Source organism: Brachyistius frenatus, unplaced genomic scaffold (genome assembly GCF_029030835.1).
Source record: "Brachyistius frenatus isolate BFR_SWC_R1_liver_20210118 unplaced genomic scaffold, ASM2903083v1 Contig_425, whole genome shotgun sequence".
In the NCBI taxonomy this organism is placed as follows: Eukaryota; Metazoa; Chordata; class Actinopteri; family Embiotocidae; genus Brachyistius; species Brachyistius frenatus.
In genome coordinates, this window is record NW_027211024.1 from 72501 (window position 1) to 97500 (window position 25000).

General features: G+C 47.6%; 4 protein-coding genes across 6 annotated transcripts in view; 2 read left to right on the plus strand and 2 right to left on the minus strand.

Moving 5' to 3' along the window:
• LOC138637039 (GTP-binding protein Rheb-like) overlaps positions 1-1366 on the plus strand; it is a 9219-nt gene extending 7853 nt beyond the window's left edge. For all 3 annotated transcript variants that reach the window (XM_069725472.1, XM_069725473.1, XM_069725474.1), the window contains exons 7-8: positions 198-279; positions 359-1366. In XM_069725472.1, coding sequence (XP_069581573.1) covers positions 198-279; positions 359-451 — 175 coding nt within the window. In that variant the 3' untranslated portion in view covers positions 452-1366. The remainder of the gene's footprint in view (positions 1-197; positions 280-358) is intronic.
• Positions 1367-6386: 5020 nt separating this feature from the next.
• Positions 6387-9059, plus strand: LOC138637030 (gamma-crystallin N-B). The gene is made up of 5 exons (XM_069725462.1): positions 6387-6407; positions 7240-7331; positions 7924-8080; positions 8460-8605; positions 8874-9059. The coding sequence occupies exons 1-5, from the start codon at positions 6387-6389 to the stop codon at positions 9007-9009; spliced, it is 552 nt and encodes a 183-aa protein (XP_069581563.1). The 3' UTR covers positions 9010-9059.
• Positions 9060-10682: 1623 nt separating this feature from the next.
• Positions 10683-11645, minus strand: LOC138637031 (uncharacterized protein DDB_G0287625-like). The gene has a single exon (XM_069725463.1). The coding sequence runs from the start codon at positions 11643-11645 to the stop codon at positions 10683-10685; it is 963 nt and encodes a 320-aa protein (XP_069581564.1).
• Positions 11646-12214: 569 nt separating this feature from the next.
• LOC138637040 (melanoma receptor tyrosine-protein kinase-like) overlaps positions 12215-25000 on the minus strand; it is a 28889-nt gene continuing 16103 nt past the window's right edge. The window contains exons 4-27 of the mRNA XM_069725475.1: positions 24382-24516; positions 24244-24312; positions 23460-23578; positions 23145-23286; positions 22354-22467; positions 21904-22030; positions 21255-21328; positions 20828-20918; positions 20398-20597; positions 20186-20318; positions 20011-20101; positions 18151-18308; positions 18043-18075; positions 17783-17927; positions 17500-17622; positions 17182-17280; positions 16523-16708; positions 15740-15895; positions 15526-15601; positions 15296-15442; positions 14847-14944; positions 14270-14413; positions 13809-13902; positions 12215-13625 (exon numbers count right to left, since the gene is read on the minus strand). Coding sequence (XP_069581576.1) covers positions 13258-13625; positions 13809-13902; positions 14270-14413; positions 14847-14944; positions 15296-15442; positions 15526-15601; positions 15740-15895; positions 16523-16708; positions 17182-17280; positions 17500-17622; positions 17783-17927; positions 18043-18075; positions 18151-18308; positions 20011-20101; positions 20186-20318; positions 20398-20597; positions 20828-20918; positions 21255-21328; positions 21904-22030; positions 22354-22467; positions 23145-23286; positions 23460-23578; positions 24244-24312; positions 24382-24516 — 3122 coding nt within the window. The 3' untranslated portion in view covers positions 12215-13257. The remainder of the gene's footprint in view (positions 13626-13808; positions 13903-14269; positions 14414-14846; positions 14945-15295; positions 15443-15525; positions 15602-15739; positions 15896-16522; positions 16709-17181; positions 17281-17499; positions 17623-17782; positions 17928-18042; positions 18076-18150; positions 18309-20010; positions 20102-20185; positions 20319-20397; positions 20598-20827; positions 20919-21254; positions 21329-21903; positions 22031-22353; positions 22468-23144; positions 23287-23459; positions 23579-24243; positions 24313-24381; positions 24517-25000) is intronic.

Consider the following 25000-nt stretch of genomic DNA (forward strand, 5'->3'; position numbering starts at 1 on the left):
AAAATAAGAAATTTTTCACCGGGACAGACATGTGTACCAACTTTCATGAGTTTTTGAGTATGAGAAAGCCTCCAAAAATGCAGTTGTTTATGGAGAATCATAATAATCGCTTGAATAAGAATAGGGCTTTCACAGCATCGGTGCTCAGGCCCTAATAATTCAATTAAACCTGTGAATGTGTTGTTGTTGTTGTGTAGAGTGATCAGTTTCGAGGAGGGGAAAGCTCTGGCGGAGTCGTGGAACGCCGCCTTCCTCGAGTCTTCAGCCAAAGAAAACCAGGTGAGGACAGTAATAAACAACAGGAAGTGTCCGTGTGGGATGATGCAGCTGGAATGTGACTGACGCGTCTCCTCCTCAGACTGCGGTGGAGGTGTTCAGGAGGATGATCCTGGAGGTGGAGAAGATGGAGGCGGGGCAGCCACAGGGCCGGACGCCCTGCTCCATGATGTAGCCCCCCCACCCCCCTCCACTGCTGCCTGATACATTCAGTTTGCAGCTTACACCAGACTCTATTAAAAAATCGGTGGATTTAATGTCGGCCTGTGAAAACATCATCCTGGGGTCTTCTGTCCGCTCTGTTTCACTGTCCCCGTTGAAACTGGACAGACGACCTCGGGATCGTGTTCCCAGAAAAAATTAAATAACTCAGTGCTGATGTTTTCAAACTGGACTGTGACTTCCAGACCGTCTGCACTGAGCGGGGAGGAAACCTGGGCATTAAGGGGGCGATGACGGGCTCTTAGCTGGACTGGGTACCGAGTTGCTTCAGCACAATCGAGTATTAAAAAATATCTCATCAGTCAGTACCGAATTTCAACACCAGGGCTTCCTCTACATCGGCTCGTTTTCATTTTACAACACATGACTTTTGCTACATTTACGCACGTATCAGCTCACCGTGACGGTTTGTGGACGTTTGTCTGACAAGTCAGCCGTCGCCATCTTAAGCTGGGGAGGAGCTACAGGTGGATCTGACACCAAGCCCCACCCACCAATACCAGAAACGTGACTGCACCACAGGGCCTGTCAATCAAACAACCCTCCAAACATATCTGTGTTAGAGTCCTAATATGTAATGAACGATGAATTATTTCCAGAAGGAAACTGATCAGAAGGAGGAAGTTTATCTAACGACACAGAGACATCCCCTAGTGGTCCTCAGTGGTACTACAGATGGAGACATCCCCTAGTGGTCCTCAGTGGTACGACAGATGGAGACATCCCCTAGTGGTCCTCAGTGGTACGACAGATGGAGACATTCCCTAGTGGTCCTCAGTGGTACTACAGATGGAGACATCCCCTAGTGGTCCTCAGTGGTACGACAGATGGAGACATCCCCTAGTGGTCCTCAGTGGTACGACAGATGGAGACATCCCCTAGTGGTCCTCAGTGGTACGACAGATGGAGACATCCCCTAGTGGTCCTCAGTGGTACGACAGATGGAGACATCCCCTAGTGGTCCTCAGTGGTACGACAGATGGAGACATCCCCTAGTGGTCCTCAGTGGTACGACAGATGGAGACATCCCCTAGTGGTCCTCAGTGGTACTACAGATGGAGACAGCACCTAGTGGTCCTCAGTGGTACTACAGATGGAGACATCCCCTAGTGGTCCTCAGTGGTACGACAGATGGAGACATCCCCTAGTGGTCCTCAGTGGTACTACAGATGGAGACATCCCCTAGTGGTCCTCAGTGGTACGACAGATGGAGACATCCCCTAGTGGTCCTCAGTGGTACGACAGATGGAGACAGCACCTAGTGGTCCTCAGTGGTACTACAGATGGAGACATCCCCTAGTGGTCCTCAGTGGTACGACAGATGGAGACATCACCTAGTGGTCCTCAGTGGTACTACAGATGGAGACAGCACCTAGTGGTCCTCAGTGGTACGACAGATGGAGACATCCTCTAGTGGTCCTCAGTGGTACTACAGATGGAGACAGCACCTAGTGGTCCTCAGTGGTACTACAGATGGAGACATCCCCTAGTGGTCCTCAGTGGTACTACAGATGGAGACAGCACCTAGTGGTCCTCAGTGGTACTACAATTTAAGACACTTCTGCATAGACTTCACCTATTAGACCCGGAGACGAGGTCCACTTTTATATGAGCGTAGTCTCTTGGTTTTAAGTTACAAAGATCTGACATTAGAACATCTTATTTCCCTCTTTTTAAAAAACATTTTTGGTCAACCAGCTAGCTAGCATCTACCGATCCCCTACATGTGAGGCGTTTAGTGAACATCAGTAAATTGTTGCTGCAGAAAATAACATGGGTTACACTCTCCCCCTCTAAACTGCATGAAAACTAAAAATAGAAATGTCGAATGTAATTTTCTTCCTGTTATTAAAAAATATGATATTGAAGTGAACGTATCGGTACCGGGATTAAAAATGTCTTAACAGTATCCAGCAAATATTAGAGGATGTTAACAGACAGATTTAATTAAAAGTTGAATTCATTTAAATAAATGAATTTACTGTGGATTGCTGTTGAGCTGATTTCACTGTAAGAATCTGAGGATTTGTTAAAAGCATAAACTTTCCTCTTACACAGTCGGTGTCGTGGCTGATTTGCCAGACAACTTTAAATCAACAGATTTTCTAATGGACTTTGGTCTGATGTTTGGTTTTTATCAAGGAAGACCTGGAATGAAACACACATTTGTTATGCATGGGTGAAAAAAAAATTCTGGTTTCATTTGAAGCGTCTCTTCCAGCATTCACAACAATAATTTCATGACATTTTCCTAAAGTTTATTATTCAATTTTAATATATTTAAACCTGTTTATTATTCCAGTTCATTATAAATGCCATTGCGGCTGCTACATGAACCCCCTCAACTTATCACTCTTCTATATTCAAAACATTAAAAAAAAAAAAAAAAAAACTTTTTATATGGAAAGAATACTTGTTTCTGTTTTTAAGATTGTTCTCATTAAAGCTGTGTTTTATTGTCTGGCTACAAACCTGTTCTGTGTCTTTACTGAGGAAGATGAGGATGAAGTCAGTCATATTGTCTGACATTTATACAGACATTTTCTGGGTTTAGACTTATCTGAAGGACGTTTGTCACAACTTCTCCTAGTAATGGAGTGTTTTTATGTCGCTGCAGTCTGAATATGATTTACTGGGTGCAGTTTTCCCAGCATGCTCATTGTGCCTGAGAGGTTAAACTCAGGGAACAAAGGTCTGCCCGCAGTAAACAGGATATTAATGACAGCCTGTAACACGACTGCCTGCAGGACGAGCACTGACACATCTGCGGCTGTTTGTGTTCATGTTAACAGGATGATTTCAAAGATGCTTGAATTTTAAAGAGAACCCACAGATCAACATTTAAGAAGCTGAAACTGAACAGTTTGTGACTTATTTCTACTTGAAATCAAAACAGTTGTTCTAGTTGTATTTAACAATGTTCATGTAATCCTTTAATCAAGTTATTGTTGTCTCCTGTGAGACCAGTAGAGGGCAGCGTCCTCCCAGCAGACAGCAACATCAGGACCAACACTGGACGCAAACATGCTGACTCATCAATCTACTTTTTAAAAATGTTTCTATTTTAGTTTACAGCAATAAATGAGTGGCATACGTAACTTAGGACGTTTTGAACCCATGAACATAATAACCACTTATCCCAGCATGCACCAGGTTTGTGAACCTCCATGATAATCAGTTAATTTAAAGATTGAAATCAGAGTCAGGTATTTTTAGTCAGTGGGATGATCATCAGGTGAGAGTGGCCGCCTGTTTTATGTAAAGAACAGAGATCTATCTGTCTGAGCTTCACAACCTGTTGGTGGAAGAACTAAGGAGATTTCTGAGGAGCTCAGAAAAAACAGTTGTTAATGCTCATCAGGATGGAAAACGTTATAAAACCATATGTGAAGAGTTTGGACTCCACCGACCCACAGTCACACAGACTGGGTACAAATGGTGGTGGTAGTATCATGGTTATCTATTAACCTCAGGTGGTGATAGTATCAACGTTATCTAACGTGGTGGTGGTAGCATCATGGTTATCTAACGTGGTGGTGGTAGTATCATGGTTATCTAACATGGTGGTGGTAGTATCATGATTATCTAACATGGTGGTGGTAGTATCATGGTTATCTAACGTGGGGTGGTAGTATCATGGTTATCTAACGTGGGGGTGGTAGTATCATGGTTATCTAATGTGGGGGTGGTAGTATCATGGTTATCTAACGTGGGGGTGGTAGTATCATGGTTATCTAACGTGGGGGTGGTAGTATCATGGTTATCTAACGTGGGGGTGGTAGTATCATGGTTATCTAACATGGGGGTGGTAGTATCATGGTTATCTAACATGGTGGTGGTAGTATCATGGTTATCTAACGTGGGGGTGGTAGTATCATGGTTATCTAACGTGGGGGTGGTAGTATCATGGTTATCTAACATGGGGATGGTAGTATCATGGTTATCTGTTAACATGGTGGTGGTTACATAGTTATCTAACATGGGGGTGGTAGTATCATGGTTATCTAACGTGGTGGTAGTATCATGGTTATCTGTTAACATGGTGGTGGTAGTATCATGGTTATCTAACATGGTGGTGATAGTATCATGGTTATCTAACATGGGGGTGGTAGTATCATGGTTATCTAACGTGGGGGTGGTAGTATCATGGTTATCTAACGTGGGGGTGGTAGTATCATGGTTATCTAACGTGGTGGTGGTAGTATCATGGTTATCTAACGTGGTGGTGGTAGTATCATGGTTATCTAACATGGGGGTGGTAGTATCATGGTTATCTAACGTGGGGGTGGTAGTATCATGGTTATCTAACGTGGTGGTGGTAGTATCATGGTTATCTAACATGGTGGTGATAGTATCATGGTTATCTAACATGGGGGTGGTAGTATCATGGTTATCTAACGTGGGGGTGGTAGTATCATTGTTGTCTAACATGGGGGTGGTAGTATCATGGTTATCTAACGTGGTGGTGGCAGTATCATTGTTGTCTAACATGGGGGTGGTAGTATCATGGTTATCTAACATGGTGGTGGTAGTATCATGGTTATCTAACATGGGGGTGGTAGTATCATGGTTATCTAACGTGGGGTGGTAGTATCATGGTTATCTAACATGGGGATGGTAGTATCATGGTTATCTAACATGGGGGTGGTAGTATCATGGTTATCCAACATGGGGGTGGTAGTATCATGGTTATCTAACATGGTGGTGATAGTATCATGGTTATCTAACGTGGGGTGGTAGTATCATGGTTATCTAACATGGGGATGGTAGTATCATGGTTATCTAACATGGGGGTGGTAGTATCATGGTTATCTAACATGGTGGTGGTAGTATCATGGTTATCTAACATGGGGGTGGTAGTATCATGGTTATCTAACGTGGGGTGGTAGTATCATGGTTATCTAACATGGGGATGGTAGTATCATGGTTATCTAACATGGGGGTGGTAGTATCATGGTTATCCAACATGGGGGTGGTAGTATCATGGTTATCTAACATGGTGGTGGTAGTATCATGGTTATCTAACATGGGGGTGGTAGTATCATGGTTAATCAATGAATCCTGAATTATTCCAGTGAATTCTGAAGGAAAATGTCAGGACATCTATCAGTGAACTGAATCCCAAAGAAAAAGGGTCAATCAGCCCGACAATGACTCAAAGCACTCAAGTGGTTCTACCAAAGAACATCCGAATCAGAAAATAATGTACTTTTTACTCTGTTTACTTTTATATACAAGTAATCAATTGATTTATATTTGCAACTATACTTTCTATTCAGTTTTCATCCAAAAAAGCACAATAATTTAATCTTTTTAAATGACTTTAATAACTTTGAGATTGATCCAAAAAAAAAGTCAATGATACTAGTCTCATTATATAAAAGTAAGCTTACTTCATTATTCTTATTTAACTTGTGTATTCTGTTCAGTGCCAGAGTTGTATTTGTACTCTGTGGTATTAGTTCTTTTACTGCAATACTTCCTCCACCATCCTCACACCATGAGGCCTTTTCTGTTTGCTTCTGTAGAAATGTGGCATGTGCAATATCATTGACCTGCAAAGCTACGGCCAAGCACTTTCCATTGAGACCACACACACACACACACACACACACACACACACACACACACACACACACACACACACACACACACACACACACACACACACACACACACACACACACACAGCAGAATCAGCAGACACATCAGGATGAAGGGAAAGCGTTGAGGCAGCAGAAACCTTGAAAGCCGGGTCTTTTGTCCACCCGGCTGGGACCTCGCCCCCGGCTCGCCCCCCTGCCGTATATATTGGGGTGTCCAACTTTTTCTCTGTTACACTGTGTGTGTGGTTGTGGGCCAGGTTGGACAACATCCAGTGCGCAAAAATGTCGCAGTACTCTGGAATGGTGAGTAGCAGCAGCGATGCAGGTGGAGCCCATAAAAGTTTAAAGTTGGGGTCGGTGTGTTGCTCAGCGGGGGGGCCTCGGGTGGATCGGCTGCAGGACTCAGCTGCCCGCAAATCATCTGGTTTTAAAATGGATTTTAAATTATATTTCCTGCCAACTGAACTCTCTTCATCACTTCTGAAAGTCATTTTCAAATGCCAGGTGTACCCTGCACTAGAATTGCCTGATTTTTGAATGGAGTCTGGTGTGCGGTTGTTTCTACGCAGCGCTGCAGTAGTCTGTTCGTTTATTTCTAGATTTTAAGTTTGAATAGGATGCCATCCTATTTTCTCTTTCATCATCAAAAAATGTACCCCCTTGAAAACATTTTCAGCTTATTGGAGGCAGAAAGTAAATCTCAAACTTTTTGTTTGGTCACAAAATTTTTGAAGGAGCTCTAAAGTTCACAACCTGTTGGATTTAACCTTTCATCGAGATGTCACAGCGTACTATTGGGTGGGGCAGCACACTGTGACATCACTGGCGGGCATGGTAACAAGACCGAACAATAACTTGCTCTCTGATTACAACGAGCTGACCTTCCTCTTCGAGAAAAATCTATTTAAAGATGCCAGCGTCATGTAGTCATCAATACTAATTTAAAGTGTCAAAGGGGAGTTTTCTTTTACTTTATTTAAGGATTTGTTTTTAAGCAGCATTTAACTTAACTGGTAGTTTCTGATCACAGTTACCCAGAAGATGGAACTTCAAAATGAAAAATTAAAGATGAGGAAAAGTCAGAAACTGTCCCGCATGTGAGAAAATGTACTGATGGCGAATGTTTGTCCTGCAGATTACCTTCTACGAGGGGAAATGCTTCACCGGCAGGAAGCTGGAGGTCAGAGGTGACTGTGATAACTTCCAGGACCGCGGCTTCATGAACAGGTAAAAACTACAACGTCACCCTGCAGGAACTTTTGGAGGTCCATCTGATTTGTTGCCGAGGTTCAGGGACGGTTCGTCTGTTTTTGCACCACAACATTTCCAGCGTTGGATTTGGTGCCGTGACAAACTGTTTGAGAAGATTTCCAAGCAAGAAATGTCAAATGTTTGTAGCTCATCAGATACGAAGCTTCGCTGCCGTTCTTCATCATATGTCCATTTATGAAATGTTCTGGACTGATGGACAGACGGATCAGCAGGAGGTGTACATGGACAGGTTTCACAAAGACGGAAACACAAACAGGACAACAAAGGGTTTTAATGACAAATGGAAGCTGAAATTGAGGAGAAACTGATGGGTCAGAACATGAGCATGTGAAAGCAGGAAGATTGTGGAGTATGTTTACATCCTCTAATCAATCTACTCCGACGTTATCGGCAACAGAACTCAACACTTCCTGATGTTTTTTTCACATTAAAAGCATCTCTATGAAAGAAAGGCTGCCAGAATAAAGGCGAGCTGAGCGCCTGCTGTGAAATAAGCTGCGATGTAAACAGAGTGAGTCCAATTTGCGGCGCCCTCGTGTGTTTTCAGGGTGAACTCCATCCGCGTGGAGAGCGGCGCCTGGAACTGCTTCGACCACCCCGACTTCAAGGGCCAGCAGTACATCCTGGAGCACGGCGAGTACCCAGAATTCCAGAGGTGGAACTCCCACAACGACCACATGGGATCCTGCAAGCCCATCCGCATGGTAAACACATTCAACACCAGCTCACAAATATGATTTTCATGATGTTCGGGGTCCTCACAGGATGAACCCCGGTTATTTTTTTAACCTTTCATCTAGTTCTGCCATGAGCTTAAAACTAATTCCACACAGGAGGTACTAAAATCTCACAGTTGTTAATTGTTAAGTTTACAGAGCACATTAATGCTCCTCAGAGGATAAACCCTTTAGATTTAGACCAGCCAAAAACAGCGGCTCTATGTTGTAACTTTTGGAAATATGGAAATGAATCACTTGATATCACCGGCTCGTTGGGTGCAGAGTCTTTTCCTGTCGGGAGTCGAGAACTAACTTTATCGGTGTGCTGTCTGTCTGTCTGTCCTCCCACCTGTCTGTCCATCAGCACGGAGAGCACTACCGCATCGAGCTGTTCGAGGCTTGCAACTTCTCCGGTCAGTGTGTGGAGATCTGCGACGACTGTCCCTTCCTGCAGAGTCGCGGCTTCTCCAAGAACTGCATCAACTCCCTCAAGGTCTACGGAGACGGAGCGTGAGTTCAACACAGCCACACATTATACCCTTCATCTACAGTCACTTCACCACTAGATGGCAGCAAACACTTCTCCTTTGACATCAAATTAATTCCCAACAAATCTTAAAGAAAAAAAACGTTAAAATTTCACTTCATGTGAATATTTGAAGTTCAAATATGTCAGATTTTCTGACACTTGAAGAAAGCGATCTGTACAGCCAAGCCTTGATGGATTGGTCAAACTGTTCCGTTGTAAAACCCACCTTGTGTTTCCCTCCATCTTCAGCTGGGTGATGTACGAGGAGCCAAACTTCCGCGGCCGCATGTACATTGTGGAGCGTGGAGACTACTGCAGCCATAACGAGTGGCAGGCCCAGAACCCCAACATCCAGTCCATCCGCAGAGTCGTCAACTACTTCTAAAGCCCTGACCTCCGCCCCTCCACTCATCCACACCCCCAGCCTGTGACTTTTACCACCGCTGTAATCATGTACAATAAATAAACCCAGACTAAAATAAGATAAGAGCTTTTTATCAAACACTGCGTGTGTGTTGTTGTTTTGTGTAGCACCAACATCCAACAGAACAACACAAACCAAGGACGCACAAACATGGTTTTCCATTAACGCCGAGATGATAAAAACTAAATGTTCCTGGTTTTAAAAATGGAAATGAAACTGCAGGTTTGTTAACTTGAGAACACTGGAAACACACACACACACACACACACACACACACACACACACACACACACACACACACACACACACACACACACACACACACACACACACACACACACACACACACACACACACACAGACTCACACACACACTCACACACACACACACACACACACACACACACACACACACACACACACACACACACACACACACACACACACAGACTCACACACAGACACACACACAGACTCACACACAGACACACACACAGACACACACACACACACACACACACACACACACACACACACACACACACACACACAATCACACACAGACTCACACACAGACTCTCTCACACACACACACACACACACACACACACACACACACACACACAGACTCACACACACACACACAGAGACTCACACACAGACTCACACACAGACTCACACACAGACTCACACACACACACACACACACACACACACACACACACACACACACACACTCACACACACAGACACACACAGACACGCACACACACACACACACACACACACACACACACTCACACACACACACACACACAGACACACACACTCACACACACACACGCACAGACACACACACACACACACACACACACACACACACAGACTCACACACAGACTCACACACAGACACACACACACACACACACACACACACACACACACACACACACACACACACACACACACACACACACACAATCACACACAGACTCACACACAGACTCTCTCACACACACACACACACACACACACACACACAGACTCACACACAGACTCACACACACACACACACACACACACACACACACAGACACACACACACACACTCACACACAGACTCACACACACACACACACACACACACACACACACACACACACACACACACACACACACACACACACACACACAGAGACTCACACACAGACTCACACACAGACTCACACACACACACACACACACACACACACACACACACACACACACACACACACACACACACACACACACACACACACACACACACACACACACACACACACACACACACACACACACACACACACACACACACACACACACACACACACACACACAGACTCACACACACACACACACACACACACACACAGACTCACACACACACACACAGACTCACACACAGACTCACACACAGACTCACACACCCTGTACAGAATGTAAAGCTGTGATGAGTATTTCCACACCAGAGGAGAAGCTCCGTGTTGATGTGCTGAACTGAAGGTTCAGTGATTCCAAAGAAGCAGCCGAGATGCTGCGATTCGTCAGAGTCCAACTTTACTAAACTTTACTGCAATAAAACTCCACCTTCGTCACGTCAGCCTCCTTCGTTCTTCTTCCAGAAAACCGGCCGGTGTTTCAGTTGTTCCGTTGTTCCGTTGTTCCGATGTTCCGTTGTTCCGTTGTTCCGATGTTCCGTTGTTCCGTTGTTCCGATGTTCCGATGTTCCGTTGTTCCGTTGTTCCGTTGTTCGGTTGTTCCGATGTTCGGTTGTTCCGATGTTCCGTTGTTCCGATGTTCGGTTGTTCCGATGTTCCGATGTTCCGTTGTTCCGTTGTTCCGATGTTCGGTTGTTCCGATGTTCCGTTGTTCCGTTGTTCCGATGTTCCGTTGTTCCGATGTTCCGATGTTCCGTTGTTCCGTTGTTCCGATGTTCCGTTGTTCCGATGTTCGGTTGTTCCGATGTTCCGTTGTTCCGTTGTTCCGATGTTCCGATGTTCCGTTGTTCCGATGTTCCGATGTTCCGTTGTTCCGATGTTCCGATGTTCCGTTGTTCCGATGTTCGGTTGTTCCGATGTTCCGTTGTTCCGTTGTTCCGATGTTCCGTTGTTCCGATGTTCCGTTGTTCCGTTGTTCCGATGTTCCGTTGTTCCGTTGTTCCGATGTTCCATTGTTCCATTGTTCCGATGTTCCGATGTTCCGATGTTCGGTTGTTCCGATGTTCCGTTGTTCCGTTGTTCCGATGTTCCGTTGTTCCGATGTTCCGATGTTCCGTTGTTCCGTTGTTCCGATGTTCCGTTGTTCCGTTGTTCCGATGTTCGGTTGTTCCGATGTTCCGTTGTTCCGTTGTTCCGATGTTCCGATGTTCCGTTGTTCCGATGTTCCGATGTTCCGTTGTTCCGATGTTCCGATGTTCCGATGTTCCGTTGTTCCGTTGTTCCGATGTTCGGTTGTTCCGATGTTCCGTTGTTCCGTTGTTCCGATGTTCCGTTGTTCCGATGTTCCGTTGTTCCGTTGTTCCGATGTTCCGTTGTTCCGTTGTTCCGATGTTCCATTGTTCCATTGTTCCGATGTTCCGTTGTTCCGTTGTTCTTTTTTCTTGGTATAAAGTGATGTCCAAGGTACCGTAGCCTGTTTTTGTTCTTTTTGCTCTACGCAACTATTTCAGTCTTTTGTTAACTTTGTCCCAACTTTTTCAGAAACGTGTTGCTGCCATCAAACTCAAAATCAGCACATATATTTTTCATAGAACTATAAAACATTTAACATGTTGTCTTTGGTCTATTTTCAACTCAATCACATTCTGTTTTTATTTATATTTAACACTGTAATTCAATTCTGTAGTTTCTGTCCGTAACGTGAACCCGCGGGTCGCAGCAGAACTCATCCTCCGACACCTGCAGCTGTATCACAGCAGGTCAATGAACAGGTCAACTTTAGCAGACAGAAGTTTGTTTAATGAATCAGTTATCAATTAACCGTCAGGTTTTCTGCTCACACTGTAACAAACCATTTAAAAGAGATTCTGTGGTGAAGGTCCCGTCTCATCATCAGTCTGCTGGACTCTTGAAAACCCTGATTTCAGCCTTCCTGTCCGGATTGAACACCGTCGCTCTACTGTGTGTGTGTGTGTGTGTGTGTGTGTGTGAGAGTGTGATTGTGTGTGAGTGTGTGTGAGAGTGTGAGTGAGTGTGAGAGTGTGTGAGTGTGTGTGTGAGTGTGTGTGAGTGTGTGTGAGTGTGTGTGAGTGAGTGTGTAAAATCACACCAAAAAGTCATAATAACATCAAATATCTGTTCTAACAAGAATCTGCGCTCTTCTGTCCTCTGTGGTTGTGGCAGATATTTTAGAGCTGCTGAACCTCCACAGCACCAGCAGGGGGCGCCGGTGTGTCTGCTGGTGCTTCCTGCAGCAGAGGATCCAAAGTGCTGCTGAATCCGGGACCCTGCAGTCTTCATGACCACCAACACTGATCAGAGGAACCAGGAGATTCTTTTCTTCTAGTGAGGAAGAAATCAGCTCCAGTTCAGTTCACTAGTGAATCCAGATCTCTTCTGCTCATCTTTAAACGTCCGTGCTTATTTAGAAAATGTCCATTTGTCACTTTAAAATGTTTTGCTCCCATTTTAACACAAACTTTCCCCTGAAGCAGCTTTCAGGTTGATCAAATCCTCTTATTCACCGATTGACTGTAAAACCTGAATCTTTGAGCTTTTCTGTGGGTTTGAATGTAAGGCTGAGGATGGACCCCCCGCTGGGACACTGCTTCTGTTCAGCCAATTCATGCAAATGCTGAGAAGGAAAAAAATGCAGAGGAAAGAAGAACAAAGTGAAAAGAAGTTTGTTTTAGTCCGTTACTCCCAGACCTTCTGGACCGAGACGGTTAACCGAGCTCATCGTTTGCTGAGAACCGAGTGTTTCAGGGGTCAAAGACCTGAAGTCAGTTTGGGCTGTTTCGTTGGTCCCACTTGTCAAACAGGTTCCTGCAGAACAGTTTAAAGTTTCAGGAAACGTCTGCTTTGTGGCCAGATGGTTGTTGGTTTGAGTGACGTGCCGCTGAGCAACAGTCAGTGTGCAGGTTCTGTTCCGGATCAGAGGGAACATGCTGAGTCAGCGTTTCCTTGGAAGAGCTGACAGTAAAACAGGTCAATAAAACGCTGCTGCCCCCTAGCGGACAGGAGCGTGCAGTGCAGCGCCCAGACCCAGGTACTCCAGGTTCTCCGCCGCCGGGAGGAACAAACTGTGTGTGGTTAAAGTTGCGGGGGTGGTGGGGGTGGAGGTGGTGCTCTGTGGCAGGAAGTCCGCCTGGTAGTCGGGGTTGTCGAGGCTGTCGCTGGCCACCACGGGGAGCGAGCTCTGAGCAGTGTTCAGATATTGGGGTCCAAAGGGAAGATGGTCGGCGGGCGTCCGATCCTCCAGCGGGGGGGGGAGCGAGGCAGCACCCCAGCCCAGGCTCAGGTCCTCGTAGTTGGGATTTAAAACCTCCGACAGCTGGCTGCTGTGGCTGGTTTCACTCACACTCTGGTTCATGTACTCTGGAGGAGGAAGAGCAGCAGAATTATTCTGTTGTTGACTCCCTGACCGATTTATTTACTTCTTCATTGGAGGGGGTCTTTCTGTCTGTGGTTGTTTACCTACTAACCATTTATTTAGTGTTTCTAAATCTAGGACACGTCGCTGATATGTGATTTGTGTGAACAATGTTTGGTGATGAGTACCGTGGCCGATGAAGTCTTCTTTGTCCGTGGCGCTGTGAGTTGGATCGGTGATGTACCGCAGGGCGATGCTGTTCTCTCTGACGGGACGACCGTTCTGTTGAGAGACACTGACGTGAGACGAGTCCGTACAGACCGGGGGACACGTAAAGACGTAGACATGGATAGTTTCAAAAACAGCTCATCAACCAAATGAGTGTTCTTCCGCCCCCTGGTGGCCGGTAGTAACAGTGCATGTGGACTGGTTACTTTGACGTGCCGGTGACGCCAGCGTCCACCCACCAGGGGGCGCTGAAACTAGTTTAAATATGTCATTTCATAAGAAAACAGACTTCTCTTCTCATTCGTAGAAAGAAGCGGAACGAGACTTTAAACACACTGAGCTGAGTCTGTGTGTGTGTGTGTGTGTGTGTGTGTGTGTGTGTGTGTGTGTGTGTGTGTGTGTGTGTGTGTGTGTGTTTTACCGTGGCGCTGCAGTGGTGGTTGTCATGGTTACCCAGGCCCTTGTAAGGCAGCAGGTATTCGTCGGCGTCGATCACGTCCTCCGTGTCGCCGGTGCTCAGCAGGCGAGAGTAGAAGCGTTGGTCGGAGGGACTGGGCAGGTCGCCCTGGGACACCACAGTGTTCAGTCTACAGCTCACCACATTTTATTCACTGTCCAACCCTTTTAACTGTCAGCGTTGACTACAAGAAGACACTACAAACAGACCCAGTTTGGGTCTGTAAGGCTGCAGATAGTTTAACTTTACCCAGAACCAGCGGGCGGTTCTGACCTGCTGCACATGCTCCTTATTTCTATTAGTTTGGTATTTAACTGAACTGAATTCTGTGTTTGACGCAACGAAGCAAGTTTTACATAAAAGGTTGAGGAATGAATTGTGAGCTGAACTAAACCAGCGGACCTGCATGGAAACAGCCTCACACTGGAGCTGGTCACTAATGCAGGGACACAGTTCGTCACTTTAACTTGGTGAGGACCGTGTTTCAGTATTATGAACAGAAATGATGGACAAAACTGAGAGTGAGGAATCACTGGTGTACCTGTATCACCAGGTATCTGGACGGGTCGCTGGCCATCTTAGAGAATTGTGCGATCAGCTCTCTGAAGCGGGGACGGCTGGACGGGTCGATCATCCAGCCTGCAGAGGGACACGTTCTCCTGTTAGTCACGCAGACGGCAGCGTCGGTCAAAAAGAAACAGCGTTATTTAGTTCAGATATTCATGCTCGCCTGAGGATCAATTGGACTTTTCCTCTGATGCCACCATGAGGCCACAAATTGTATTATTTGATTGATTGATTGAACATATTTAGTTTCTGCGGTGCTCAGCGTTTATCTACGAGATCAGCTGACACCAGATCACCTGTCGGTTTGTTTTCTGACAATTTGGCCACAAGAGACCATATTTGGACGAGCTGGCTGTCAATCAAACAGACACGCCCCTAACGATGCTGCTGCGTCTCTGACTGTGAACCAGGTCTTTCTCTTACATTTCACCATGATCATGTAGACGTCGATGGTGCAGATGGGGGGCTGAGGCAGCCGCTCGCCCCTCTCCAGCACCGAGGAGATCTCGCTGGCCGGGATGCCGTCGTACGGTTTGGAGCCGAACGTCATGAGCTCCCACACGGTCACACCTGCAGACCACCGGAGTCAGAGACAACTCACCAACACGCGTCCAAAGAGACAGAGTCAATCAGAACCGGACCGGGTGGCTCACCGTAGCTCCAGACGTCGCTCTGATGGGTGTAGGTCCACTGGAGGATGGACTCCAACGCCATCCACTTAATGGGAACCTACGGAGAGCAGAGAGGGACAAACACAGGCTGCTCATCTTTAAATCAGGTGAGCAACACTTCGGGGATCCAGATGTTCACGTAGGTTCAGGAAGTGCAGGTGTTGTGACGAGTGTGCGGCGCGTGGCATGAACACACCTTCCCTCCGTCGGCGTGGTATTCCTTCTCGTCCGCCGTCAGCAGCTTCGCGAGGCCGAAGTCGGTGATCTTCACGTGATTGGGACTTTTCAGAAGGACATTCCTCGCCGCCAGGTCCCGATGCACCAGGTGATGATCCTCCAGGTAGTTCATCCCCTACACACACACACACACACACACACACACACACACACACACACACACACACACACACACACACACACACACACACACACACACACACACACACACACAGAGTTCAGGGTGATTTCTGAGTTCTGTTGGCTGTTTGTTTCTACCCTGATTATTGCAAAAGAAGAGAAGACACACTTCCAGCTGGAAGAGACTGAACTTAGTTTTAGTTTTGAATAAATGAGATTTAAAACATGTAAAGCTCTTATTTTGAAGGCAGATGTGTTCTTTGTTCTATATTTCAGTCACAGACGGTCTGTTCTGGAAACATACGTTAGACTCTTTTTATCACTCTTTTTATCACTTTGAGCTCCGTGATGCTTCTCTGAGTTCAACACAGGAAGAAAAACACAATACAGGTGGTGGTGGTGGGGAGGTGGGGGGGCGGTGGAGGTGGAGGTGGGGGTCTGAATGAGTGCACAAACAGCGGATGAGCCCGAGAGCTTGTTGTTTGTGATTTTCCCACCACTGGAGCAGATTAAGACTTCCTGCTGTGTTCAGGTTAATGGGCCTCAGCAGGCTTACAGTGAGCTGCAGACGGCCGCCGCCGCGGGCGGAGAGGAGGCAGCTCTTCTCGTGGACTCGGCTCACCTTGGCGATCTGCACACACCAGTTGAGGAGCCACTGGGCCCCGACGTGGTCCCTGTGGTGTCGCACGTAGTCCAGCAGGCAGCCGTACGGCATCAGCTGGGTCACCAGCTGGACCGACGACGTCAGGCAGATTCCCAGCAGCCGACACACGTGGGGGTGATCCACGCTCGCCATCACGTACGCCTCCTGCACCAAAACAACACGGTCGTCACGGAAACGTGTCCCAGAAACATCCACAACCACCAGATGTCCCGAAAACACAGCCGGAGGCTGCACAGGTCTGCCTTTAGTAATTCATTTGATCCTTTAAGGTCAAAGGTCAACTGTTTTCTTTTTATCCAGTTTGAACTAATGAAGATATTTATTTATAATAAAGAAAATACTAAACTGCATTAATAAAACCTTTGATAACACGTGTAAGTAATAACGATTCTCTGGAGGAGGGAAAAGAAGAGAGAGGAGGAGGAGGAGGAGGAAGAGGAGGAGGGGGAGGAGGAGGAGGAAGAGGGGGAGGGGGAGGAGGAGAAAGAAGAGGAGGAGGAAGAGGGGGAGGAGGAGGAAGAAGAGGAAGAGGAGGAAGAGGAGGAGGAAGAGGAGGGGGAGGAACTCGCAGATGAAAAAGAAGAATCAACTCTAATCCAGGAAAACAAACGTCTCACATCCAGGATTTCTTTGTTGGCTTTGGGTGATGTGGCCTCTCTGAGAACTTTGATGGCTACTGGGATCCTCACGTTCTCCCCTTCAGGGATCCACAAGCCCTAAACACACACACACACACACACACACACACACACACACACACACACACACACACACACACACACACACACACACACACACACACACACACACACACACACCACTTTATTTTGTCCTGAATTCATCCATTCTCTACTGAATCACCGGGCAGGAACAGAAGTTGCGGAGACGTTTCTATCTGGACGACGGTGGTGCACGTTGAAAATGAAGCCGGTTACCTTGAAGACGGTCCCGAAGGCCCCGGAGCCGAGCACCCGGACCTTCTTGAACTCGGTCTCCTTCAGGATCCTCAGCAGTGCCTGGTTCGGAGCTTGACCGCTCGGAGTCAACGGCTCCACCAGCTGCGACGCAGCATCACAAAACAAGACGACGCAGATTTGAGATCAGAGTGAGTTTCAGTCCTTCAGTCAACTTCTCGTCCTCATTACGGTCTCAGAAACCCGTTCATGTGATAATTAACATCATATTTTGTCAGTTTTGGAACAGAAAATGCACACCGACCTCCCTCTCCTGCAGCAGGCGGCGTAGAGTCCTCTTCCTCTTGATTCGCCGTCGCCGTAGCAACACGAAGATGACCAACGACACGATGACGACAACCAGCATCCCTCCGACCACAGCCACCGCCAGCGTGGAGTGTGTCGCCGCGCTGTGAGGAGAGTTTATATCATCCGGAGAGAAACAGTGCAATCAAACGTTTGAAGGGTGGAGACGACGTGCAGGTTCACGTGTTCTGAGCTGAGGACACAAACAGGAAGTTTTACCCGATGCATCCGGACAGTCCCGGACCCGAACACCTGCAGACACACAAACACAGGTCAGTCAACGTCCCGCCATCAGGCGGCTCTGCAGACCAAGCCGTGGCATCTCACCCCTGGGTGCAGTTCTGGTGGCAGGACCGGCACCGGCCGGCACCGTCCGAGTATTTCCAGACCAGCGTGTCTCCGTCGCCCTGCACGCCGTGGGGGCAGCGAGCCACGCAGTGGGGGCCATCCTTAAAACGGGAGCATTGGGAGCACCGGTCTGGACCCTGCAGGGAGGACGGGGTCAAACATCACTCTGGACATCCTCAACTCTTAAATCTCAAGCTGAAGAAGATGAACAAGCTGCTGTGTTTCAACAGGACTTCTGGTTGGAGGCTCAGTGGAGCGTCATGGAAACCCAAATATTTATTCATTCATTCATTCATCCTGTCATTCATTCATTCATTAAGTCTTCTGTGGACAGAAACTTTGACCGTCATACAACATTTATACATCACTTATGTGTTTGTATACAGCGGTGTGAAAAAGTGTTTGCCTCCTTCCTGATTTTTTTGCATGTTTGTCACTTAAATGTTTCAGATCATCAAACAAATTTAAATATTAGTCAAAGATAACACAAGTAAACACAAAATGCAGTTTTTAAATGAAGGTTTTTATTATTAAGGGAGAAAAACAATCCAAACCCACATGGCCCTGTGTGAAAAAGTGTTTCCCCCTAAACCTAATAACTGGTTGGACCACCCTCAGCAGCAACAACTGCAATCAAGCGTTTCTGATAACTTGCGATGAGTCTTTTCCAGCTGTGGAGGAATGTTGGCCGACTCATCTTTACAGAGTTGTTGTAATTCAGACACATTGGAGGGTTTTCCAGCACCAACCTCCTTTTTAAGGTCACGTCACAGCATCTCAATAGATTCAGGTCAGGACTTTGACGAGGCCACTCCAAAGTCTTCATTTTGTTTCTCTTCATCCATTCAGAGGTGGACTTGCTGGTGTGTTTTGGATCATCGTCCTGCTGCAGAACCCAAGTTGGCTTCAGCTTGAGGTCACGAACAGACGGCCGGACGTTCTCCTTCAGGATGTTTTGGTAGATGGTAGAATTCATGGTTCCATTTATCACAGCAAGTCTTCCAGGTCCTGAAGCAGTAAAACAGCCCCAGACCATCACACTACCACCACCATATTTTACTGTTGGTATGAGGTTCTTCTTCTGAAATGTGGTGTTACTTTTACACCCGATGTAACGGGACACACACCTTCCAAAAAGTTCAACTTTGGTCTCGTCAGTCCACAGAGTATTTTCCCAAAAGTCTCGGGGATCATCGAGATGTTTTCTGGTAAAAATGAGACGAGTCTTAATGTTCTTTTTGCTCAGCGGTGGTTTTGGTCTTGGAACTCTGCCATGCAGCCATTTCTGCCGAGTCTCTTTCTTCTGGTGGAGTCATGAACACTGACCTGAACTGAGGCGAGTGAGGCCTGCAGTTCTTTGGATGTTGTCGTGGGGTCTTTTGTGACCTCTCGGATGAGTCGTCGTTGCTCTCTTGGGGTAATTTTGGTCGGCCGGCCGCTCCTGGGAAGGTTCACCACTGTTCCGTGTTTTCTCCATTTGTGGATAATGGTTCTCACTGTGGTTCTCTGGAGTCCCAAAGCTTTAGAAATGGCTTTAGAACCTTTTCCAGACTGATAGATCTCAATTACTTTCTTTCTCATTTGTTCCTGAATGTCTTTGGATCTCAGCATGATGTCTATCTTCTGAGGATCTTCTGGTCTCCTTCACTTTGTCAGGCAGGTCCTATTGAAGTGATTTCTGGATTGAGAACAGGTGTGTCAGTAATCAGGCCTGGGTGTGGCTCGAGAAATTGAACTCAGGTGTGATAAACCACAGTTAAGTTATGTTTTAACAGGAGGGGCAAACACTTATTCACACCACTGTATGTGCCGGTCCGATCAGACCACAGCTGGACTGACCGGTCCGTGGCAGGTCGGGGTTCCGGTCTTCTGCAGACACTCTGGGTGGCACCGGACACAGCTGCCGTTCACCTCCACCTCTCTGGGTTCGCTGCAGGAGGACACAGAGACGTCAGAACGGGACGGGTGGAGTCGGGTCGGGATGGGTCGGTGAGCCCGGTCACATCTCTCTTACCCCTGCAGCAGGTTGCAGAGTGCCACGCAGCGCCCCCTACGGTCAAAGTGCCGACAGGACACGCACATGGTGGGCCCCGGACCCCAGCAGCCCTCGTCAGTACACTCCACGTCACAGGTTCGGTTCTGCCGCTCTGCGTGAGGAGGACAAAGACACGTTCTCCTTTCTGCAACATTTCTCTCACCAAACGCTGAAGTGAACTCGGGACTCACCGCAGGTGTCGGGCGGAGAGTTGTTGCGCAGGCTGACGGTTTGGTCTCTGGACCGGAGGAGGCGGGTCCACTGGTCGGGACGGGTGTAGCACAGCTCCACGTTGTCCTTCAGCAGGACCTTCCCCGCGCTTACCTCCCTCAGAGAGCGCAGACCGAGCCAGCCGAGGTGCTTCACCCTCACCACAGCCAAACTGTGCTGCCTGGGGAGGGAAGAGTTCATCACAGGTTGTTTACTGAGTGACCTGTAGGGGGAGCTGGAACCTGCAGAGGACAAACGAGTAACTGATGCTGCCCACGCTGCTGCCTGCTGATGGTAGAGAGTAGGCGGAGCTTGGAAGAGCGTTCAAAGCGATCAATGGAAGGAAAGTCTGGAGCAAAACAAGTGACTGGAAATCAGTTTTCTAATCTCATACGTGTGTCGGAGACTCACGCGTGTGTCGTTCTTCCTCTGATGATCTCCAGGTTCTCAAACACCGACAGAGACGTCAGATTCTTCGGCCAGGACTGAATCAGCAGGAAACCTGGACGACACAAACACTGACTGAAGCGGCGCTCTCTTCGACCCTCCTCCGAGTGTGAGGACAAAACCTCAACAGGTGAACAGTCGGCACTCGTACAGCACTTCACAATCTGACTCCCGTTCACACAAGGGACCAATCACAGAGCAGCAGGATCAACAACGATTTGCTGTTTCTCTGCTCCAGTTTCAGGTTTCCATGGTGACATCACTGATGTTCACGTACCGGCGTTACCGTGGTGAACTCAGTGATGTTGACCTTCCTGATGGAGGTTCCTGCTCCGTGTTCCTCCCTGTTCCTCCACCGTTCACTGAGCTGCTGTAACCAGCTCCAACCTACCAGTGATCTCCCTCACTGTCCTGAAGTACTCCAGCTTCTCAGGGTCCATGGGCGGGATCTTATAGTGCGGGTCCCTGCAACAGCCAATCAAAACAACCTTTACTTCAAACATTCCTGTGAAAGCCAATCAAAGTCTGTTTCCTCTGAAGATACTTCTTGGACTTAAATTAAAACTTTTACTCTCAAACTTCAGAATAAAAACCTTCAAACCTCTTTGACTTCAACTGTCTCCTAAATGTGCACAAAGATTCTGCTCAACACATCTTTCTGCCATCTTGTGGCAGCAAAAGCAAAGTACACTTAATACACATGAGCATGAAGACAAAGAGCCAATCCTCAGAGATAGAAGTGGAACGGGAACAAAACTTTATCAAACTTCTTATTGAAACTTGTTCATTTATGCTTAATAACATTTTCAGTTTGATATTGAACAATAATCTGACTATTTAAAAGTTCAAATAAACTTCAGGGTACATCATCATTCAGGAGCGTACAGACTTACTTCAACAAATCTTTGTACGTGTTTTTTTTATAAAGCAAAGAAAACCTTGTCCCCATATGAAGACACTATATTTTTAGAAACTACTCCCGTGCTTTAGTTTTTATACTGAGCCCAAATAACGGGGAGAAAAGATGCCGAGCGTCTCACCCAGTGAAGGACGTCGAGATGAGGACGATGTCCCCGTTGATCTTCGTGCAGCTCCTGAAGGACTCGATGTTGGAGGCGTTGACTGCAATGGTGTTGACCAGTGAGCTGACTCCGAGTCCATCACAGGCTGGAGGAGGAGGAGGAGGAGGAGGAGGAGGAGACCGGTTTGGGTTATTTGTTCGGTACTCAGGTCTTTCTGTGTGTCTGTGTCTCTATGTCTCTCTGTCTCTGTGATTCTCTGTGTCTCTCTGTGTGTCTCTCTGTCTGTCTCTGTTTGTCTCTCTGTGTGTCTCTCTGTCTCTCTGTGTGTCTCTCTGTCTCTGTGTGTCCCTCTGTCTCTGTGTGTCTCTGTGTGTCTCTCTGTGTCTCTGTGTGTCTCTGTGTCTTTGTGTGTCTCTTTGTGTGTCTCTGTGTGTCTCTGTGTGTCTCTGTGTGTCTGTGCGTCTCTACCTTTAGGACACGGTCCATCGCAGGCTTTGCAGCGTTGGACTTTCTTCTCCTCCACCTCGTACATTCCAGCGCTGCAGGTACGAACACACGATCCGTCCGTCACCACGTAGTTATCTACAGGATCACAGGGGGTCATTGACTTCTGTCCAACGTCCCGTAATACACCCGTCAGTCCACTAGGGGACGTCGGCGTCAGTGCCAGTTAAATCAGGGTCAAAGAAGGAGGTCACGTGATGCGTAGGGAGGAAGTGTGTGTGGGTGGTGGTGGTGGTGGTGGGGTGGGTGGGGGGGGTGACTCTGACAGTTATCGTGGATATTGTAGAAACGTAGTCGGAGTCATGATCTGTCCAGGACAGACGCCACCTAGTGGCGCTGCGTCTCTGGTTGCAATATCTGTAAATTTCTTCATTTGTCTACGACAGTGAACTCAACATTTCTTTGTGTTTTTTGACTGTTGGTCCAACAACTAAAAAGACATCTGGACATCTTAACTACGCATTCAGGGAAACACCAGTGGACATGTCCCCTCCGGAGGGGTCTAGAGACGCCTGAATCACTTGATAGTCAATGAACAACAATGAACGTGTGAATGTGGCTGAAGAGGGCGGAGCCTCCCAGCTCAGACCGGATGTGCAGCTTTCTGACCTATTTGTGATCCACGCTCCGATTCAGACCCGGAGGATGGAGAGTAAACTGGGATTAGTCCTGAGTCCTGGACCAGGACCTGAAGATGGGATCATCTGAGCACACATTTATATTTGAGAAGATGTTATAATCTGGAGGATTCGTACGTGGGCAGGCCTTGACGCAGGTCGCCCCGAAGGTGAACTTGGCGTTGGGGTTGTCCACCACCTGGTGGGTTTTGGCGTCGTAGAGTTTCAGAGGAGGACAAGCGTCTTTACAGGTTCCGTCATCGTTAAACTGCCGGCAGGCCTGAAGAAGAGGACAGAAACACTCAACCCTTTCTCCTCTAAACTCCGGCTACACGCGTCTGGCTGCAGGTTTTTAATCCCACATTTCAGACGTCGCCATCTTGGGGTTTTTGTGGCAAATTTTAGGCCGAAGGACCAAAGAAGGTGTGAAAGTTGAAGGAGACGAGAACTGACCAGACAGTCGGTGGCTCTGGGACCGAAGCAGCCGGCAGCACAGTGCTCGTTACAGCAGTCCATCGGCTTGGGACCACGACACCTCCTGCTGCACTGCTCCGCACACAGCAGCTTGGTGACTAGAGGACACAGAGACACAGCAGCTTGGTGACTAGAGGACATAGAGACACAGCAGCTTGGTGACTAGAGGACACAGAGACACAGCAGCTTGGTGACTAGAGGACACAGAGACACAGCAGCTTGGTGACTAGAGGACACAGAGACACAGCAGCTTGGTGACTAGAGGACACAGAGACACAGCAGCTTGGTGACTAGAGGACACAGAGACACAGCAGCTTGGTGACTAGAGGACATAGAGACACAGCAGCTTGGTGACTAGAGGACACAGAGACACAGCAGCTTGGTGACTAGAGGACACAGAGACACAGCAGCTTGGTGACTAGAGGACACAGAGACACAGCAGCTTGGTGACTAGAGGACACAGAGACACTGCAGCTTGGTGACTAGAGGACACAGAGACACTGCAGCTTGGTGACTAGAGGACACAGAGACACAGCAGCTTGGTGACTAGAGGACACAGAGACACTGCAGCTTGGTGACTAGAGGACACAGAGACACTGCAGCTTGGTGACTAGAGGACACAGAGACACAGCAGCTTGGTGACTAGAGGACACAGAGACACAGCAGCTTGGTGACTATAGGACACAGAGACACTGCAGCTTGGTGACTAGAGGACACAGAGACTGGCTGGAGGAAGCTCAGCTGACGTAGAAGAAGTGTTTACGTGTCTGGCAGCCGTCCGGTCCTGCAGTCCAACACGAGTCGTTAACACACCTGCGGTCGCACTTCTCACCTGGAAACACACAATCATTAACGCTGGACACCAGACTCAGAGAAATGACCTCGTCGCTGCGCCGCATACATTCACGCGCAAAGGAGTCCGTCTTGAAAACCATGCTGGGACTGCTGGCTTCATCCAGGATGTCCCACCACTGGATGGTCTCTGTGTGGCACAGCAGGGGGTTGTGGGTAATCTTCACTCCTCCGTTCAGAATCTCTGAGGACAGAAAATAAACAAGAAACACGTCATGAAGTCGAGTCGATGAATTCCACCGGCGGGACGAAGAGTCCCGGACGTCTTCAACCAGGAAGTCCACGTTGTCCTCCGTGAGCTGGACATGTTTCCAGAGACAGAGACGACACAAAGCTGCCGAAGCAGGAATAATTCAGAGTTAAGGCAATAAGTCAACGTGGACGTGAGGAGACAGAAAGTCCACTGAGATGGATCAGACTGGGTTTATTGGGATACACAGAGACAGAGACACACAGAGACACACAGAGACAGAGAGACACAGAGAGACAGAGAGACAGACAGAGAGACAGAGAGACACACAGTACTTCTGGAAATACATGTTTAAATATCCGAAACAATTCAACGTGAATATGGAGGAAATGGGACGTCCTCCTCCTCCTTCACCTCCTCCTCCTCCCCCTCCTCCTTCACCTTCTCCTCCTCCTCCTCCCCTCCTCATCCTCCCTCT

Bases quoted from the DNA above. Each gene is read 5' to 3' on its own strand.
- LOC138637030 (XM_069725462.1), top strand. From the start codon at position 6,387: ATGTCGCAGTACTCTGGAATG. The intron at 7,332-7,923 runs GTAAAAACTACA...GTGTGTTTTCAG, and splicing joins GACCGCGGCTTCATGAACAG to GGTGAACTCCATCCGCGTGG. The intron at 8,606-8,873 runs GTGAGTTCAACA...CTCCATCTTCAG, and splicing joins AAGGTCTACGGAGACGGAGC to CTGGGTGATGTACGAGGAGC.
- LOC138637031 (XM_069725463.1), bottom strand. From the start codon at position 11,645: ATGGAACATCGGAACAACGGAACAACGGAACATCGGAACAACGGAACA.